The 20,475-nt window shown below is 38.3% G+C and overlaps 2 protein-coding genes across 3 annotated transcripts; both read left to right on the forward strand.

Annotated features, from left to right (window-relative positions):
- Positions 1–1,175: 1,175 nt before the first annotated feature.
- On the forward strand, positions 1,176–8,920 carry LOC124642146. Its single transcript, XM_047180457.1, has 12 exons — positions 1,176–1,206; positions 1,861–1,986; positions 2,366–2,474; positions 2,830–2,966; positions 3,516–3,590; positions 3,666–3,748; positions 4,260–4,385; positions 4,835–4,982; positions 5,812–5,930; positions 6,627–6,759; positions 7,862–8,155; positions 8,451–8,920. The coding sequence occupies exons 1-12, from the start codon at positions 1,176–1,178 to the stop codon at positions 8,588–8,590; spliced, it is 1,521 nt and encodes a 506-aa protein (XP_047036413.1). The 3' UTR covers positions 8,591–8,920.
- Positions 8,921–9,375: 455 nt separating this feature from the next.
- LOC124642400 lies at positions 9,376–14,268 on the forward strand. Of its 2 annotated transcripts, none has more exons than XM_047180805.1 (4): positions 9,376–9,481; positions 10,151–10,276; positions 10,356–11,387; positions 12,792–14,268. In XM_047180805.1, exons 2-4 carry the CDS (start codon positions 10,163–10,165, stop codon positions 12,906–12,908), a joined length of 1,263 nt encoding a protein of 420 aa, XP_047036761.1. In that variant the 5' UTR covers positions 9,376–9,481; positions 10,151–10,162; the 3' UTR covers positions 12,909–14,268. The 2 variants fall into 2 exon arrangements, with proteins under 2 accessions (XP_047036761.1, XP_047036760.1); XM_047180804.1 differs by lacking the exon at positions 9,376–9,481 and adding an exon at positions 9,509–9,641.
- The last annotated feature ends 6,207 nt before the right edge of the window (positions 14,269–20,475 follow it).

Raw genomic sequence — 20,475 nt, forward strand, 5'->3', positions numbered from 1 at the left:
TGCCCTAGTCCAATCAGTTATTGGCTATTGCATTACCGTATGGGGCGGTGCAACAAAAACTAAATTTCTTCGAGTGGAGAGAGCACAAAGAGCTATACTCAAAGTTATGACTAAAAAACCCTACAGATACCCTACAAAGGAACTGTACTCAAACTGCAAAGTCCTTACAGTTCGTCAGCTCTTTGTGCTCAAGTCAACTCTAAGAAGGCACCTTACCTTGCCAAAATCCGACCCAACCAAGCGAATAAATCTTCTCCCACGTACTCAGCATAAAACCTCATTTGCTACCCACCAACATTACGCATTAAGCACACATATCTACGCAAAAATTCATAAAGAACTAAACCTACTTGATTTAAATTCACACATACTTAAAACTAAGGTAACTGAGTGGCTTCTCCAGAAGGACTATTCTTTTACGGAGTCTTTACTCACGTATATCAAGTAATACAAACAACAACAACTAAGCAAACGCGCGCCTACACACACACACTCACCCTCACACACACACACACACACACCCTCACACACACAATACCTCTCAAAAAGTTAAATACACTCCTTCACTCCTTCCTCTATTACACGAATTATAAATAGGTAAAATAAAACTGTATCATTGATAGGTGTTAAGTCAGATCGACATACGCACTTCCCTTGCCCAATTTTTTGTTGTAGTGTATAAATCTTTTTTAAGTTTAAGTTTATCCCGTAGCCGAACACTGTCTCTTAAGATACAGGTCACCCTAGTTTAAGAGGCAGGGTTAATATACCTGTACAGATTTTGCAAAATACAACAATAATATTGTACCCGTGTGCATTGTAACGAACACTGCATATTATTTTTATTTATTTTTTGTGCCTACCTATCTGTAATTTTTCTGTAATCTGTAATTTTTCGCTAATAAATAAATATTTTATTTTAAAAAATATTTTATTTTTCATTTCTACGAATTTGTTGTTGATTTGAACTAGGTTTGTCACTCAAATATCTTGAAGCCTAGTCAAGGATATGACTAGGCCATCCGTTGGCTAGCAAGTAAATAAACAAATATCCACTAGTATTACTAACAACATAAACATTGAAAAACTATAAATGTTAGTTTGTTTGTAATTTAGACTCATTCGTTTGTTGTGAGCATACCGAACACGTTAGTTTTGTAATGAGTAATTTGAAAATGTTGTCTACTTTTATTATTTTGCTGCAAGGTACGTAATCTTACTTTATTATTTACTTTTAAGAACAAAAAAATCCAACGGACAAAAAGAGGGAATTTCAAAATAATATGTTTTTTTTTGGTGTTTCATTTGAGTTATATAACATTTGATATGCGGCGATAGACCAAAAATACTTAAATTTTATTTTGAAATTTCCACTAGGTAATAGTCGAAGTTCACCTTTTTTTTTCCGACGTCAAAAATCATCAAATGACCCCTCCCGCTGTGGGTTAGCAGCGGTGAGGGAGTGTCAGACTCTTACTGACTAAAAACCGTCGTGTTCCGTCATAGGCCTTTTATGTACCAGGGCCGCGGTATCTCTTTCGAACAACCCGCAGCCCCGGCAGGCCTTGTCGAAGTTCACCTTAAGTATTAATATTTCGCAAACTCTAGCTACCTACCTACTTATGTCCCTTACGGTGCAAGTAGCTTGCGCATGTTGAGGCACATGCGCAGGTTACCTACATGTATTTAAAAAACATGCGGGTCCAGCGACTCGCGCATGTACCAGAGCAAAATACCCACCCGCGCCAGTTGTCATTTGCGCATTTTCAATTGCCCCAGCTACATGCACGGTGTAGACGCACCCTAAGTATTAATTCCCAAACCCTAAGTAGCTACGTTATGTCCCTTAAATCCTTCCAGTATGCAAGATTCTGTCAGTGGAGTTGGACCTCATAGACTGCGGAGTAGATCACGCGCTGGACGTGCCCGAGGGTGACGTGGAGCTCAAGCAGTTCCCCTGGGTCGGTGTACTGTTTTACAGCTACTGTGAGTTATGTTCAAATATTTGAATTGTCCGAGTAAATATCATATTATATCTCAGAAACTTCTGGAACAATTTGAAAAAATCTTTCAAAGTTATTGAGAAAGGCTATGGGTTAATTTTGGCAGGGGGCATGAAGTAGTTCCCTATGGGGCGCGAGTGAAACCGAGATCGTGAAACATTTATGCAAAAACAAAATCTAAAGTCGTTTATTCAAACTTGGCTGCAAAACAGCACTTTTTGAACGTCAGGAATTTACGAAAGACAGCCTCGAAAACGTCCATCCTTCACCATTTCCTATGTGTTTTTGCTGGGAAGAAGAAGTGGCGTAACAAACTCCCCAGCAAAATATGGTTTGATGGATAGCCATGGTATGCTTTTCAGACGGCATGGAAGGAGACAGTAGATCTGTGAGTAACGTCGTGTTAATACACAAGGAGTTTGTCGTCGCCTCCGCCGCTGACATAGGACCTATGCCTAAGCATAATTTCAGGTAAGCAATAAGCAAACAAAACACAAATACTTGCGACAATAACTGGGTGACTTCAGAGCGGTAAGGTTATTTGACGAGAAATGTAGTGTTTTGTTTTCGACTATCGTGCTGTCATTAGGTAGTACTTTTTATCGACCCACTACTGGGCTGCGGCGGGCCTCCTCTCACACAGAGAAGGATTGAGCGTTACCTAACCACCACGCTTGCTCGATGCGGGTTGCTGATTTCAGACATGTCTAAGTTTCCTCGAGATGTTTTCCTTCACCTTTAATCAGTCATACGGTGTTCAAGATATACTTAGAAATATCGATGTCTCTTTGGTAGGTAATTAATAAAACGTTGGTTGGTTTCCCAGGCGAAATTCGCGCGTTCTTCTAGGCGAGGCCTGGGACCGACCGGGTCGAAGAGTGAGGAACTATGTACTGCATCCAGAGTACGGGGAGACATACAACACATTAGCTTTGGTGCAACTTAAGGATCCCATCAGAGACTGTGAGTAAAGGTCTTGGAGAACAAAATGACTAGCGGAGATGTCATAACGCAAAATCTCCTAAGAAAGTTACGCCAAAATGCGGGTGTTCGGGGCCGAGTTCCTCCGTGGTAAAAGTCTAAAATGTATACTAATAAGAGAAAGAGAGTTATATTTGTTAGTTTGAACGCGCAAATCTCATGAAGTAGTTAGTAGTTACTTTTTATTCGGGTGCTCTAAGCTATGATCCCACAGCACACAGCCACAAGACGCGGTTGAAGCTTCTGGCGCAACCGCATAATGATGAAGTTTTTTTGTTTGTTCGAACGGGTTAACCTCAGGAATTGCTGAATGTGTTTAGAAAAATATTTAAGTGTCTGATCATCATTTCCCTACCTAGGACGGCTTACGGCTGTTTGTTCCTGTGTCTGGAGTAAATTCCTACGGGACGTTTGAGAAACCGCAGGCGGAAGCTTTACTATATGAGATTATTAGTTCTTTAATATATGAGACCTTCAGAGAGGGTAACTTTAAATATGATGGTCCAATAATCTGCTCATTACGGTTTTCAGTAACAATACGACCAGCGTGTCCACCTCCGAACCTGCTGAGAAATCCTAAGTTTTACGTCATCAAAATGAAAGACGGTAATTTTAAAAAATGTGTCTTCTAAGTTAATAAATGGCTTGCTTACCTAATTTAAATTTATGATATTATTTTAGACGTGGAAGCACTTGAAAAAGAAGTGATTCCTGTACTCCATATTCCCGGAAAAATGTGCAAGGAGTTTTATGTTGCCGCTAATGTGAGTCAAGTTTTTTTTTCACAATGTTCTTTATTTAAGTTGGCCACTACGACGCCACTTCCTTGGGAATGATTTGCGGGTTGCCCTAAGGCTGGTGAAATGCATTAGGCCTGAGCTCCCTTAGTCGCCTCCTTTTATCTTTTATCCTAGGTAGGTACGACATGACACTCATGGGAGAGAAATGAGAAAGTCCTATTTATCATGAGATTTTAGGATTTTAGGATAAGAGTTTAGGTACTCACCACGCTTGCTCATTGCGGTTTGGTGATTTCAGACTTTATAGTCCAGGTTTCCTCAAGATGTTTTCCTTCAATTGAGCGTGGTGATTAATGCTGAATCCTTCTCCGTGTGAGAGGAGGCCTGTGCCCAGCTGTGGGACGATAAAAAAAAGGCTGTAATAGTTTAGGTTCATGAATTTTCACGAATTATCACAGTTTATGGTGTCAGTGAACTTCAGTGAAGCGTGAAACGTGAGCTTCAGTAGGACCAATAAAAGCATGTTGTTACCCAGCTATACAGTAAAATGCAGCGTCCCCCCCACGTGGCGTGCGCCGTGTCGGTCGACACGAAGAGCGTGTGCGTGTGGGCAGCCGGCGCCGCCCTCGTGTCGAGGGACACCTGGGGACGATGGCAACTGGTATGTAGCTATAGCTCCTGTCATTTAGTTAGCAATTTGCAGTATTGTGCACAGACAGTGCAAATCAAGTTCAAAATCGCAAGCAAGACTTCACAAATAGCCGTAAAAATATGAATAAGGCACTGCTGCTGTGCATGCTTGAGGAGTCAAAAACCTAACTTCAGAATGGCACAGTTATTTTGCGCGATCTGTATCCACAATAGTGTTTTGGGTGCGTCTACACGGTGCATGTAACTGGAGCAAGTTAACATGCGCAAGTGACAAGAGCACGCGGGCGGGTATTTTGCTTTGGTACATGCGCGAGCCGCTGGAAGCGCACGTTTTTAAAATTCATGTAACCTGCGCATGTGCCTCTACATGCGGAAGCTATTTGTACCGTGTGGATACACCCCTAGTTTAGTTCAAACATTTTGACTATAAGAAGACGATATATGGAATGTTATGTTCAGTTGGGCCTAGGCGTCCGCGGCCCCGGGTGCGGCGCACCCTCGCGCTACCTGGACATGATGAGCTACTACCCCTGGATCGAGCGCAGCCTCGCCGAGTTCAACCGGGTCACCATCTCCAAGATCAGTAAACAGAAATATGTATTGCGCTGTGAGTAGCAGTTAGCTATACGTAGCTATGATAGGTCATGTTGTAAGGAAGGTTTTGAACATGAACGTGGACGGACATAGGAGAAGAGGACGACCAAAGAAACGATGGATGAATTGTGTGAAAGTCGATATGGTTAGAAAGAATGTTACTTGCGAGATGACGGCGGATAGAAGAGTATGAAAGAAGGAAACATGCTGAGCCGACTCCAAATAAAATTTGGATAAGGGCAGGAGGATGATGAAGTAGCTATGACAGGAGGTTAACGCGCTGAGACGTACCTAATTCCCAATAAAAATAACACACGAATACTAGAAACTATTATTGCTCAATATCGTTTTGGAAAACACGTGTCTTCATGACTATGTTGCTTCGATCGACACTAAAACCTGAAAACATGTTCTTATACCGTTTGCACCTTACTTACCTGCTTACTTTTTTCTCTATCACCGCTGAGCGATAACCTATTATGAATATATGTAGGTACAACCATTACCGAGATACATAGGTACATGGAATTTATGAGAAGGGACACATAAAAATAAGTTACCTGTATGGGATTGAATTTAAGGAGTAATTAGTAACAGTCAGCAACCGGGGCTGCGGGATTGTTCGAAAGAGTTACCGCGGCCCGGGTACATAAAAGGCCTACGACGGAACACGACAGTTTTTAGTCAGTAAGAGTCTGACACTCCCTCACCGCTGCTGACCCACAGCGGGAGGAGTTATTTGATGATTTTTGACGTCGTTAAAAAAAAAGTACAGTCAGCAACAAAATCATCCATATAGTTTAGTTCTTATATGATCACAATATTTCTAATATGTGTTCCAGCAAGCCACGCCTACCAAAGATTCGGCTCTTGTGATCCAGAGGAGAAAATTAACTTGGTGTTCAGGGAATCTATCGTACTGCGGACGGATAACAGTCGGTACCAGTTTTTGACGTACAATGTGAGTAACAGAAGAAGTGCACATGATGAGTGGCTCTAAAGGGAAGCGTCCACAGGCACGCATCGCAAGTGTCGGACGCATCACACGTTACGGATTTTACCTTGCCTTGAATAAGAATACATACAACGGCGTCCACTGATCCGCATCGTATGGACGACTCAGATACATAGCTATGCTATAATGCGGTACGTCCGATACGTGCGATGCGGGCCTGTGGACGCTTACCTTAGACGGTATTCTTCCTAGAATAAGTAGGTACTCATCTTGCACACTACAAACTTTTAGCTGGCCGGTACTTTGTTTGGGCTCATAAATCAGCACGAAGATGAATGGTAGTACGCACATTACAAAGATCACGTATTCAGCCGGTATCACACGGACTGAAAACTATGATTGGAATCAAGATACCAACCATCGCATCCGGTCAACTGTCGATCTACTGTTTAATCTGTAGTGTGCTTGTACAGTAAGTCAAGGCTTACTAGGTACTCTTTAAAATATAAGATAACAATTTCCCGGTCCAGGATAAAAGAAGCTTAGGTATATAATATTCTGATTATGAGCTACATATACAACTGTCAAGTACCATCAAAATCCGTTCAGTCGTGTACTTATGCATGAAGAAGTAACAAACAATGACAAACTTTCACCTTTACAATATAAACGTGATTTCAAATCCTGGTTCTTCGTTCCCAGATGAGTATTTTCGAAAGTGTGGAGTACACTTGCCTGACCCTGGAGCTTACGAACGCGTCAGCTGTATCGGAAATGAGGGTCAGGCATTACTGCCCAAGAGTTAGCTATGGTCCTGCTTGCTACTTCCACAAAGGTGAGAGACTTTCTAAGGTTCTTAATTAACGATAATTAAGGTAAAAACAATCTTTAAGAACAAGCTTTTATTTAAATGCGCTAAAAAGAAAAAAAATACTTTTACTATTACTTTACTATCAACTTATAACGACATTTCTAATGCTACGTTCACGCGCGCCGCGCAGCCCGGCGGGCTGCCTGGCGGGCTGTGCGGCGTGCAGCCCGTCGCGGGCAGGCGGACATTCAAGCTGTTCACACGCACGCCGTCGTGTCAGTCAGTGCAAGAATGGCGAGCAGCGAGGATCTCGGTGTTGTTACTGTCATAGCCTTTGACTTAACTTATCTTTATTATAAAAAAAACAAAATGATGAATTTGAATGAAATTGTAATCTCCGATCGTAGCGACTTTCTTAGAACGTTGAATGAAGATCCACCCGTCGCGAAAGCGCAGGAGAGACTGACTGCCCGCGCGCGTGTAAACAGTCGCCGGGCGCCCGCACATTCATCCTTTGAACTTTGCCAAAAAACCGACACTCGCCCGATTCGCGGCATTCACGGGCACGGGCGCGTTCACGGGCTCGGGCGTACCGTTTACACGCTCGTGAACGTGGCTGTGCCCGTTGAATGTCGAGTTGAACGCGCGCGTGTGAACGTACCATAACATATTTGACACAATTTATATGTTTTAAAAGCTTGTCGGGAGATTTAAGTACCTGGGTACTCGTAATTTTAAACTTAATAAAGTAAATACCATTTTATCGTCCCACTACTGGGCACCGGTCTCCTCTCATACAGAGAAGGATTGAGCGTTAATCCATGCTTGCTCAATGCAGGTGGGTGATTTCAGACTCCAGATTTCTTCGAAATGTTTTCCTTCACCTTTGATCAACTATTTATGTTTAACCATTAATTAAATGACCATGGGGGTAAGATATACTTAGAAAGTACCTACATACAAATTTCATGAAAGTTGCATTGGTACTTGCCTGACCTGGAATCCCCACACACTTATAGCTGAGACGTTGGTGCTTTTCCCATTATACAACCACTACTTTTTGCCTTCAGACTGATAAAATATTATGCTTACTTATTTAGCTTTAACTTTCATTATTTCAAACCAGGTTCCCTTTTCGAAATCTCGGTCTACATCATGTTTTCCGACAAATGCTTGTTCGAGATGTTCGCTTGGGGTTACAAGAGGAATATGACCCTTCTGGACATTCAAGAGTGGAAGTGGGAGGAGGGAACATACTACGAAGACTTTACCATGAAACGAGTAGAGTATAGAGGGCCTTCGTATATGACAGACTTTGGTTACGAACCTGTGGACCATGGAATGTGGGTGCCTGAGTACGATATTTGGACGACTACTGAAGTGGACAATAGTACTACGCCCACTCCGCCGCCTATAAATGGTAACTATACATAATCATTACTACCTACTACTTATAATAGAATATTACTAGTTGTTTTCCCGCAGTTTCACCCGCGCCTCTAGGGAACTTCTTCCCGTACTAGGATAAAATATAGACTAAGTTCACATGGGATAATGTAGCTCCCCAACAGTGAATTTATTCCAAAAATTTCAAATCGGTTCATTAGTTTCGGAGCCTTTAAGGACTAAACAAACAAAACATGTTTCCTCCATAAATGTAGGTACCTATGTGTTTCGGCAGAATTCTTATTTACCTACAATTATTGTTACGTTAGTGAGCCGAAAACGACCTCGCAGACCAACGACGAGCACGAAGACAACGAAGAGAACTAAAAAGACACCCAAGCGAAAAACTAAAACGACTACAACTACAACTACGACCTCAACAACAACAACTCCAAGAAAAAAGGGATAAAACATAAACTTTCGCGATTTGTACACACATCGATGGCGCAATGGTCACCATGCCGGACTGCCGAACCTGAGGTCCCGGGTTCCATACCCGGTTTGGTCGACATTTTATGTGATGATGATTTTACGATTTGTTTTTTATTTGTATTCGTGTATCTTTGGATTCAGAATTTCTTTCTCTATCAATATTGTTACAATAAAAATCAACAGGAAGAGAAAAATCTAATCTTTAATCTATCTCTCCTGAAATCTCTCTAATCTAATCGATTTTTAATTCTAATTCAATTTGTTTTTAAGACGAAGTAATTGCACAATATTAATGTGGAATAATTGTTGGTTATTAAGGAAATAAAAAGATACAATGCAAAAAGTACATAACTTATTCATTCCCTTCCCTACCTACACACCATACTTACAGCACCGTTAGCTAGATTTACTAAGGATCAGTTTCCGGCTTGAGCTTTTCCATGGCAATACTTTTTTAGAAGAATAAATAATTTATTTGTCTTTATTTATCTACATATTATCAGTTATCACAAAGTTTCTTACAAGTATATAAACTGGTCCATTACTATCCCACCGATCGGGACTGCGGTGTCAGTAGGTTGTCAAGCCCTTAAGAAAAATAAACCCATGAATTCTTAAAATTTTGTAAAAGTGAGAATCAAGATAGTATTCGTTAAAACTATGTAAGTATTTTATTTATGAAAAAGCTTAGTTGAACTTTTATTTCTAAACTAAAGGGAATGTAGGCTTACTAATTTAATCTGAGAGCTTACTTTTTTATTAGTTGGCATCCCTGGGCCCTTATGTCAACAACGTAAACATCGACACGTCACAACAGTCAATTCAATTCTTTAGTCAACTTGCAGGATTTAAACTTGCAGAGTTAAAAAAGAGTTAAAAGTAAGTATTAAGTCCTACTCTAAAAATGAAGCGGCTTATCTGTTTTCTTTATCAAGCCATTCTGATTGGTGTCTTGTCTTGTCTTGTGCTTTAAGTGCTTTATCGACATAAAAACGTTACACCGCTTATTTTCTTAACAGTTCGTAAATGTAAGTCTAATTTATTTACTTCTGAATTACTTACAACTTTTAGTTTATTTATGTCTACATTAGAGAAATCGGTACATAACTTATTTCATCAACTATTTTATTCATAGTTATGGAACTTTATATTAATATCACAGAAACTTGATGCCTACATTTCCATTATTAAGCCGAAAAATTTGTTCAAGCTATTACCTATACTCCATTTGAGTAGTACTCCACTTAACTAAAGGTGAATAATCTTGATAAGACTTATACATAAATACACAAGAAACAAATAAACTACTGATAAAAACAATAATACAATTTAGTAAGCGACTGTTATTATTGTGTTTTTATTGACTCTTAGTCACATTTTATTTTGAAACTTGAGTTTTTATTTTCAGCTTACACAGAGTATACACTTTTTAATGTTAGTACAAAATATAAGAAATGTAAGGTTCAGTTAATATACCAATAATAAACCTATTTCTTATACTTATTAATATTTTAAAATTGTCTGGTTACGGTTTCAGAACTAAAATACAATGTCTCAAGACTTCAGTACATTGACCAATGTGTCTCCGGCACTCACTAAGGACAGACTCAGTAAGGCACTCACAGATTGGTTCAATGAACCGCACACATTTACACATTGGGAGGTAAGAATTCCACTGTCAATGAATGCTTTTTCTGCTTTCCAAGCCATACTTTACTTATGAAAATTCCTATTTATTTCAGTATGTAAGTGAAACCGGCAAGGGTGATTCGTACCTCAGCGAACTAATCCGCATCAGAATCCATGGCATCAATCAGAATGAAGTCGCCAACCACGTTCAAGTCATACTCAAAAACATTCCCAAAAGCATTTCCCGCAGGCTCACTTTCAGAAGTGCCGAATTCTTCGAAAACGAGATCAATTTCTACGAGAAAGTTCTACCAGCCTTACTTGAGTTCCAATCCAGCAAAAATGTTACAGACCCGTTTGATAAGTTTGTGAGACTGTTCCTAACATACTCTGATGGTTTAAATGACGTCATATGTTTGGAGGATGCGAGTATTTATAACTTTGGGAGTGCAGTACGCCAGGAAGGCATTGATATAGATCATTGCAAGTTAACTTTCAAAGTCCTAGCGCAGTTCCATGCACTCTCCTTTGCAATGAAAGACCAGAAACCTGAAGAATTTAATAAAATAAAGACGCAAGTCAGAGAGCTGTATTACCATGACCGCCTCTGGGGGTGGTACACCAGATTCTGGAAGAGAATATCTGGTATTGCAATTGATGCTGTGGAAAAGGAGTATCCAGACTCCATATACGTTGAAAAGATAAAGAAATTTGCAGTTCCTGAAAGGTATCAGGACATGATAGACGCTGCAACTAAAACTGGTGATAATGGTGTAATTTCTCATGGTGATTCCTGGACGAATAATTTCCTTTACAAATATGGTCAAGAAAAGCCAGTTGACGCGAAAATAATTGATTTTCAATTATCAAGGTGTGCTACGCCTGTGTTGGATGTAGCTTTTATGATATATGGTTGTACAACTCAGGATTTGAGGGAAAAGCATTATGAAGACTTGCTCAAGTATTACTATGAGGTTCTTTCTACCCAGATAAGAGAAATGGGTAGTGACCCGTCGAAGGTGTATTCTTGGGAACTATTCATGAGTGAGATTAAGAAGTACTCGTTCTTTGGTTTGGCGTTTAGCTTCGAGTCTACGCCTGTCATCGTTTTGGCACCTGAAGATGCTATTGACATGAAAATGGAGGTAATTATGACTATATTAAAATAAATGCCATGCTAAAGTGCTGCTAAACTCCTGGACTGAATTTAATAGTACAACAGCTAGTATGACAGCTTTATTATGCGGGTAAATAAATACTCTAGTATCTAGCTGCCTGCATCAGGACCGCCGTCACAAATCACCGATCCTCTCGAAATATATATAGAGAGTTGCTACCTTATTGCTACCAGCTACCATTAGTTGCTACCAATTGCTACCCTCGTGGTTTTGAAGATATTCAGCATCCTAAGGTGACAGTCATTCTGATATCAGGATGGTTGTCACTTTTCCCAGTGTGAAGAAACGGCGCAAAAGTATTGAGTTTTTTTTTCACTCAGAGTTGCTACCTAATTGCTACCCTCCAGAATTAAATTTTAGACCACATCGATTCCATGGATAAAAAGATATAAAAAAATGAGTTTTTGAGCCAAACAAAAATAGATTAGCAAGTTGACAGTTCAATACAAAACAGTACTTTTGAGTTAGGCGCTATCTATAGTCTACCTGTCATATTAACTTAGGTATGCTAACTTGCTAATCTATTTTTGTTAGGCGCAAAAACTCATTTTTTTATATCTTTTTATCCACGGAATCGATGTGGTCTAAAATTTAATTCTGGAGGGTAGCAATTAGGTAGCAGCTCTGGGTGAAAAAAAAACTTTTTTTTTTTTTTTTAACGACGTCAAAAGTCATCAAATGACCCCTCCCGCTGTGGGCTAGCAGCGGTGAGGGAGTGTCAGACTCTTACTGACTAAAAACCGTCGTGTTCCGTCGTAGGCCTTTTTATGTGCTAGGGCCGCGGTATCTCTTTCGAACAACCCGCAGCCCCGGCAGGCCTTGGCCCTATTGGGCCCCGCTGGGGTATCAGAATGGCTGTCACCTTAGGTTGCTGAATATCTTCAAAACCACGAGGGTAGCAATTGGTAGCAACTAATGGTAGCTGGTAGCAATTAGGTAGCAACTCTCTATATGTATTTCGAGAGGATCGGTGATTTGTGACGACGGTCCTGACGCAGACATCTAGCTTAGTGCTGGTACATTAAAATTCCAATACTTTATATTTATTTAATTTTATAACTGTATGTGAAGGTATTTTTTTCCCTATGAAGTCATTCTTGAGACTACTTCTTTTCGTCTTTGATAAAAGGTTTGTAATAATTTTCACTTACAATATTATTGGTCTATGATACAAGTTGTGATTTTTTTAATGAGAATAAGTGAGAAAATGTATTTGCTAGAAACATTTTAATACAAGTTGTTACAGCAGATATAAGTGTTTCAAATGACTCGCCGTTTAACCGGCATGCAAATTTTATATGACCATCATCATAAAACGATTAATATTAAAACTATTTAATATTATTAATAATTTTTGTTTTTTTCTTTCAGGGAGACGAACGTAAGAACATAGACGATATATGGCAGGTAGGCCCTTTCAAAACCAAGGAGGGAAGACTAAGGGAAGCCAATAATATTAAGCATTGCGTTGACATGGGCTACATATAAGCATTACTATATAATAATCAATATTTTAAGGTTGTGTTGCCCTGCAATATTAAATATTATTTTAAGGTTGTGTAGCCTTTTTTTAAATATATAAATTAAGTATATTAAGAGTTTGTTTGTTTGCTTGTTTGTTATTCTGTAGCCCATTCGTCGAGGAAGGTAATTTTTTATCTGAATAGTTCCCACGGGATACAGCGGAAACCGCCGGCGGAATATGGTGTACTAATAATCTAAGCTACCTCACATTTGTCAATTAGGAGTAGTAATTCCTGAGATTAGCTTGTTCCAGCATACAAACAAACTCTTCAGGCTTATGATATTAGTAGAAAAATTGTGTATGCAAATTATCCAGTTTATATTGCCATAGTCTAAGGTTGTAGCTTAAAAACTATATACACATCTAGCTTAATAGACATAGCTTAAAAACAGGGTAGCAAATTGGTTTAAAGGCTCTTTAGATATGCATCAAACAAGCATCACTATTATATTAGCTTAATAAGTTTGTGCAATGAAAAATATGCTATTTTATTTTCACACAAGTATTATGTAAATTTTATCTAAAAAATAGTTACTTGCGATTGAAAATTGCATTCCCCTTATATCTTAGCTTAGTATTTTGTTTTTATTTAATAACTATAAGAATTGCATTTAAACATGGTATTTACAGGTCTCAAAGTAAAAAAATAGTTCTACATTATTAAACATTTAACTCTGAGTAATCTCTCACTGATATTTTCATACTCATCTAAGCATGACTATTTTCCTATAATTAATAGTATTCAATAAGGTAGTTTTAACATAACAAATGTAATCACATATTTAGCTTTTCTATTATGAAATATTCTCGTATAAAAAATCTCAAATAGATTTTTATGAAACCAGACAATGTCTATTTTATAGTTTAACTTACTTTTGGTATTATATTAATGAAAGTATGACATCAAGAAGTTATTTATATATTTTTAAGTTAATGCAATAATTAAAATCAGTATTTGTTTATTCGAATATGCATTTGCAGCTTAAATATAGACTGGCCTTTTGGCACTGCAGTAGTTCTCTATAGTTCTAAGGTTACTAGCAATATGTTGGAAAAATATAATTGATTAAGTTTTTTTGAGCAGTTATGCGATATTTATAATAAGATGTTTTTGTAAACTTTCAGTTCCTTTGAGTGATTTATTTTAAATATATGACAATATTACCATTATTAGTGAAATTCTATTATGAAATTATCTAATTAGTTGACAATCTTATGAGAATTATTTATGCATTCCAGTATTTTTTGCATATGTATTATAATGTAGATTTAAGATTTTAAATGAATTATACAATTTTAATAAATGAAGAAAAATAAAAAAAATGTTTTACTGATTCCTTTGCGCGGCAAAGAAAACTGCGCCCGCTTTGATGACACATTTTCAGCGGCCTTAATTATGGCAAGGTTGCATCTAGGATTGAAATCTGTAGTGCGGTTTTTAGGGTTCCGTACCTAAAGGGTAAAACGGGACCCTATTGTCTTCGCTCCTCTGTCCGTCCGTCCGTCTGTCACCCACCAGGCTGTATCTCATGAACCGTGATAGAGTTGATCAGTTGAAATTTTCACAGGTGGTGTATTTCTGTGGCCGCTATAACAACAAATACTGAAAACTAGAAAACAATAAATATTTTGGGGGGCTCCCGCATACAACAAACGTGATTCTTTTGCTAATTTTCTAAATAACGGTACGGAATCCTTCGTGCGCGAATCCGACTCGCACTTGGCCGGTTTTTTTTTTACGATATTTGTCAATTGTTTGCTGTCGAAAAACTGAGTGGAAATCCGTCAGTGTGCAAGCGCTGTAATAATAACATTTGAACGGACATAGCCTAGGTTTATGTGAGAACGAAGTGAAATAAGTATGGTATACAGCTGAAACGCGTGAAACAGTTATACTAAAATGGATAAAGAGGAAACTTGTTTGTTTATACCTACCCTTAAGGCTCTGAAACTACTGAATCAATAAAAAAAATTCTTTCACTGTTAGAAAGCTACATTTATCCCCGTCATAGTCTTTATTGTATCCGAATACAGGCAGTAGTTCGAGTGAAACTGAGGGAAAACCGCTAGTTAATATAATGTGTGGTGATGACGTAGCATCAGACAGGTACCTACATAATGGCAGTGTAGCCGACTCGCTCAAACTGCACAACTAAACTAACTTATAAGCCGTGGTTGCCCTATTACGTGTTCTATGGGCGATTCCTGGCGATGGCAATAGACTATGCAGTTGTATTTTTTAGAAAATTGAGGGACAGTCTAACTCGTTGGTCTAGGTCAGAATAGGCAATTATTTTAGATGCATTTTCAGTACAAGTGCTGTAAACATGTATTTGTGAACTTACTACATCACACTGTCAACCTTTTTTTTAACGACGTCAAAAATCATCAAATGACCCCTCCCGCTGTGGGTTAGCAGCGGTGAAGGAGTCAGACTCTTACTGACTAAAAACCGTCGTGTTTGTCGTAGGCCTTTTATGTACAAGAGCCGCGGTAACTCTTTCGAACAATCCCGCAGCCTCATAAATTCTGATCCAGATCATAGGTACTCATGCAAAACACGCCCACAACACAAATTTTGTGAATCTTTAGTATGAGATCATGCCAACTATGAACGGAAAGGACCTACGGAAAATTGAAGAGACGATGTGCTGCAGGCTCAGGCAGAAGTTGTATGGTTAAGCTGAAGCCAGGGTACGTACATCGTAAAAAGAGATTTTCGACTACAGAGGTAGAGTGATGGTGTTGAGGGACGTCACTAGTCCCGTCATTCATTAGGGTTCCGTACCTCGAAAGGAAAAAACGGAACCCTTATAGGATCACTTTGTTGTCCGTCTGTCTGTCTGTCTGTCTGTCTGTCTGTCTGTCTGTCTGTCAAGACTCTTTATCTTAAGAACGCGTGGACGTATCAAGCTGAAATTCACATGAAATACTCGGGTCTATTGTCCCTTTAGGCTGTGAAAATATCAAGCTTCTAAGCCAAGCCAATCAAAAGATACAACCGATTATGTCGATATTTTCAACAAATTCTCGACACTCGCAAAGGAATCAAAACCTACAGGGTACTTCCCGTAAACTCAGAATCTTGAAATTTGGCATGAAGCATTGTTATATAATGCAAATATAGGAAAAATTGCGAAAATCTCATTTGTTTTGTTATATAATATAATAAAAATATTTTAATAAAATGAAACTTACTACCTTATTTCTCACGAACGAACAAAGGTACCAAATTGAAATTTATACCAAATACCTAGGTCTATTGTCCCTTTAAGCAATGAAAAAATCAAACTTCTAAGTTAACGCGATCAAAAGATACAGCAGTTTTACCGACACCTTAGACGAATTTCCATCACACGCTAGGGAATCAAAACCTACAAGGTACTGAACTCAGAATCTTAAAATTCGGCACGAAGCAACGTTATGTAGTACAGATAAAGGAAAAATTGCGAAAATGATAAATTTGAAGTTACATAAAATATTAAAATATTATTTTTGCTTACATGACATAAAATATTTTTTTAATAATTATAAACTTACTACCTACCCTTTTTCACATGAACGCGTAGAGATATTAAAGTTTTGAATAAAAAGTGAATTTCATATCAAACACTTCTTAAATATAATGGCCTCTAAACTGTGAAAAATTTTAAATCATTCATCACCATCATTGGTCATTGGGCACCTTAGTATGAAAACCATACCCACGGCGGATACGAACGAAATATAGCACAGTATAATGATAAAGGCTCTGATTTACTATGGCATTAGTCGCATCAATGTGAACCATGGGAATCTAGAGAAAATCAGGTGTAAACATCAAATATTTTCCTCATTTCAATGGGGAATTTAAACGACCAAGTTTGACGGATTTGAGAAATCATTTCTTTGTAGTGAAAGAGTATACTCGCCGTTTATTTCCATTGTCATCAGGTCAGGATCTGATGATGGAAATCCTGAGAAATCGAGGGCAACTATCAGAAATTGTAGGCATGCATAGGATTAAAACTTGATTCTCAGATGTATGTCTGGTGATACTATCAAACAGTGAAGGTTTAGAGCTTATCTGATGATGGAGACGTGAGAAAGTCGAGAGAACTCGGTATGTTTTAGTTACGTCGTGTTTGGGCTTATATTATTCGTATTAACGAGAACTTTTCACAAAAGTTAAAAATAAAAACTTTTTACAAAAAAAAAAAAAAAACAACTTCTAAAACAACAAGAAAACTGTTTATATGCATCGGTCTAGATCTCGGTGGTTAAATAAATATAGATGCATCCTCTAGACACCTACTTCTAGACCGATGCACCTAACATCTTTTTAATTTCTTTCTTGCTTTTGTTTTCTTGTTGCTTTTTTATATGTTTGAAGTTGGATTTGTTTGTAAAATGCTACAAAATAAAATAATGCCGACTTTATAAAACAAAGAAAGGGACAGAATTACACTTTTGTCAAGGCTCTAGAAACGTAAAGCCAGCAGCCCCGTATCCTACTCTCTAGAAGTCGTTGTTACAATTCGACAGCTACAAGTCGTCAGGCGGTTTCGAAAAAAACCTGAAACTGGGGCTCTTTAGGTGATTAATCCCTCAAAAATAAAAGATCCCATTCCTGCAATGGCTGCTTTAACCCAAGTTAGTAGTGAATTCTCATCACCTAAAATAAAATAAGCTCCAACACAAGGTTACGTTATAAAATTGTAAAGGAGTTCCCATAACTATATCTGATCTTAGCTGTCGATCCCACAATGGCAGTCAAACCTATCTTTGTGGAAAGTCTTCGCCAATACGAATAAGATAAGCCCAAACACGTGGTAGTTGCAACATACCGTTCGGGAGTTCCCTTGACTCTCTGTAGTCTCCATAATCAAATCAGCTCCAAACCTTCACTGTTTACCAGTACCCAGTACCAAAAATACACTCACATGTCTGGTTATGACTCGATGCGTGCCTACAATATTCAAGAGTTGCCCTCGATTTCTCAGGGTTTCCAGATCCTCATCAGATCCTGGTCATCCGGATTGGCACCTTCCTTCTTTATGAAATGTCTTTAACAATAAAAACTAGCATTGCAACCTGTACAATCCTCTGAAAGTGCTTGTCTTTTATATTTTTCAAACGATCCTGGACATTCGTCTCCATGGAATTTTAATAAAATATTTATATTCAAAGAAACGTCATACCATTCTCCACGATTTAAAACTACTTTGATTCATGTCCGCCACTTTTTACAAAGCGGGTCAGATATGCCCCATGACCTTTAAGACATAATTAGTTATTATCAATCAGATTTCTGAATGATGACTATAAAATGTTGTATATAAATAACTTCAATAAAATAACTTTTACAAGGTACTGGCCTACTATTTTAGTTATATTATAAAATAAAAAATATTAACTATTTTGACTCTCACGAAATTACCATAACTATGATTGTTCTAAACTGAACGGTTGGCGCGAAACTCACTTTTTATCTATACAGCATTTGTACGGAACCCTCGGTGCGCGAGTCCGACTCGCACTTGGTCGGTTTATTTTTTTTCGTTCATCTTGAACACACAGCACTAGTAGCTGTCAATTTATTGTAAAAGCATGTGGAACATAAATAAAAGTTTTAATACCAAGTGGAAGTTATTTAATCAAGTTTAATCACACCCATCATGACGCAAAACACGGCGAATAACAGATGGTGATACACTTGACAGGAGCCTTAAAACTACCTGCGCCTCAGTTCGCAGGCCGCCTCGCCCCTCCGCGCCTACGCGGTTTTGAATTGCACTCTAGGGGTAGGGCACACAAGACTACGTGGAGTCGGTTTTGGGCAATTTGTTTCAAAGGTCCAAACTAAATCCAAACCAAGTTTGTCTGATATAGTAATCTGTCTGATACCGGATCCATTTTGATATTCACTGCCAGTCATCCCCACACTGATTTATGACCAAAAGTTTGCAGTGCGGTGGTTTTCATTGTAAAAAATAATACTGAAAACAAAAACGAATTAAAAACAAATAGCAACAATAGCAGTAATTGCTATCATTTACGTAATAAGTGCCGCAGCTCTTTGCAAGTTCCCGCCAATTGGCAGAGTCACTGTGGCCGCGTCAAGTGTCTTTCCATCTAAACTGACAGGGGGTTAATTAAAGAGCGAGACGGAGGTACGTTGCCGCCGAGAGAGAGAAAGAGATAGCGGGGATTCGAATTTCAATTCCCTGTTCGATATTGTTCGTCGTTTAATGTATTATTAAGTGCATTTGACGTTTATAAATTGGAAATGGCCGTTTTTGTGCAATCTAACTAGGCAGGGCGCCGAAATACCTATTAGATTGTTTGCCAAAATTAAGAAAGTTAATAGTGGTGGCTAAAGAATAAAGTTATGGGGTCAAAGCCTCTGTTATAAGTAGGAATATTTACCAAATAATTAACTCTCATTTCATTGAGTAGATAACTATTAATAGGTCAACTCCCACTGCCGAGCTAGACGAAGGATTTCAGCAATGAAGAGAAGAGCTTTGATAGGGAAAATTGGGGTACCTACTTAAGTAGATTAGCGATAATATCTACCTACCTGCTAAACTATGTAGTGCTATATTTAGTTACCTACAAGTACTACTTACTCTACATCCTCTATGTCTTAAGGAATTCTAAGAAACACAGATCAGTTATTTGTAGGTACAAACATAAGTAGGTAGGTGGTGTACACTATGTAACATGTATTTGACGTCACAACACAAGCAAACCCAGGGGCGAGATAGAAAATAGCGAACAAACCCAGCGATGACGTAGTTAGTGAAAATAAAGTGACGAGAATAAGCGATCGAGTGCTCATGTTTACGTGTGTAGCTGTCCAATGGTGTCGACACAAGGAGTCGAAATTGTGCTTAAAATTATGTAAAACAATTTTATATTAAAAAGTTTTCCTCATCCGTGGTTATAATAGGTAACAATTTCATTCTGAGGGAAATGTTCACAAGGATTAAGCTATGCTATTTCAAGGTATTTACATTCCGATTTGTCAAAATTGGATCAGCCGTTTGAGTGTGATAGTAGATCTGTCTGCATGTTTCCTAGTAACTGGTTTTAAATCTGAAACAGTTGCTATGACATTTTCCGTATAGGTCTCCTCTCCTCTAACATATATAGATACTCAGATCAAAGTATAGGTAATTACCCCTCATACACACATTCATATATGATACAGGTATTCTATCCGATGACATGATCAACTTCATGTTCACGAATAGTCAGACAGCAAGTAAAACTACAGTAAGCCACAAAAAATACCATTTCACTTCTTCAGACAAAACTCGAAAACACAGTACAAGTAAAATCAACAGTTTATTTACAAAAGTTGCCGCTTGGTGTTAATAAGATCTTACTAACACAATACTGTGTCGGGAACAGTGGAGAACGCGTTGAAAACTTCCAGTTCAAACAAGACATTTTAAAAAGACGCCCAACGGTTTAATGGCTGTATTTCGAGCGCTACGAATGTTTTTAATGTACGGAGACAAGTTTCGGAGAAATATCGTCGCT

Source organism: Helicoverpa zea, chromosome 24, assembly GCF_022581195.2.
Source record: "Helicoverpa zea isolate HzStark_Cry1AcR chromosome 24, ilHelZeax1.1, whole genome shotgun sequence".
NCBI classification, from domain to species: domain Eukaryota; kingdom Metazoa; phylum Arthropoda; class Insecta; order Lepidoptera; family Noctuidae; genus Helicoverpa; species Helicoverpa zea.

Excerpts from the sequence above, each read along its gene's own strand:
- LOC124642146 (XM_047180457.1), top strand. The coding sequence starts at position 1,176 with ATGTTGTCTACTTTTATTATTTTGCTGCAAG. Across the intron at positions 1,987-2,365 it reads TGTACTGTTTTACAGCTACT|ACGGCATGGAAGGAGACAGT; the intron begins GTGAGTTATGTT and ends TATGCTTTTCAG. Across the intron at positions 6,760-7,861 it reads TGCTTGCTACTTCCACAAAG|GTTCCCTTTTCGAAATCTCG; the intron begins GTGAGAGACTTT and ends ATTTCAAACCAG.
- LOC124642400 (XM_047180805.1), top strand. The coding sequence starts at position 10,163 with ATGTCTCAAGACTTCAGTACATTGACCAATGTGTCTCCGGCACTCACT. Across the intron at positions 10,277-10,355 it reads ACACATTTACACATTGGGAG|TATGTAAGTGAAACCGGCAA; the intron begins GTAAGAATTCCA and ends TATTTATTTCAG. Across the intron at positions 11,388-12,791 it reads CTATTGACATGAAAATGGAG|GGAGACGAACGTAAGAACAT; the intron begins GTAATTATGACT and ends TTTTTCTTTCAG.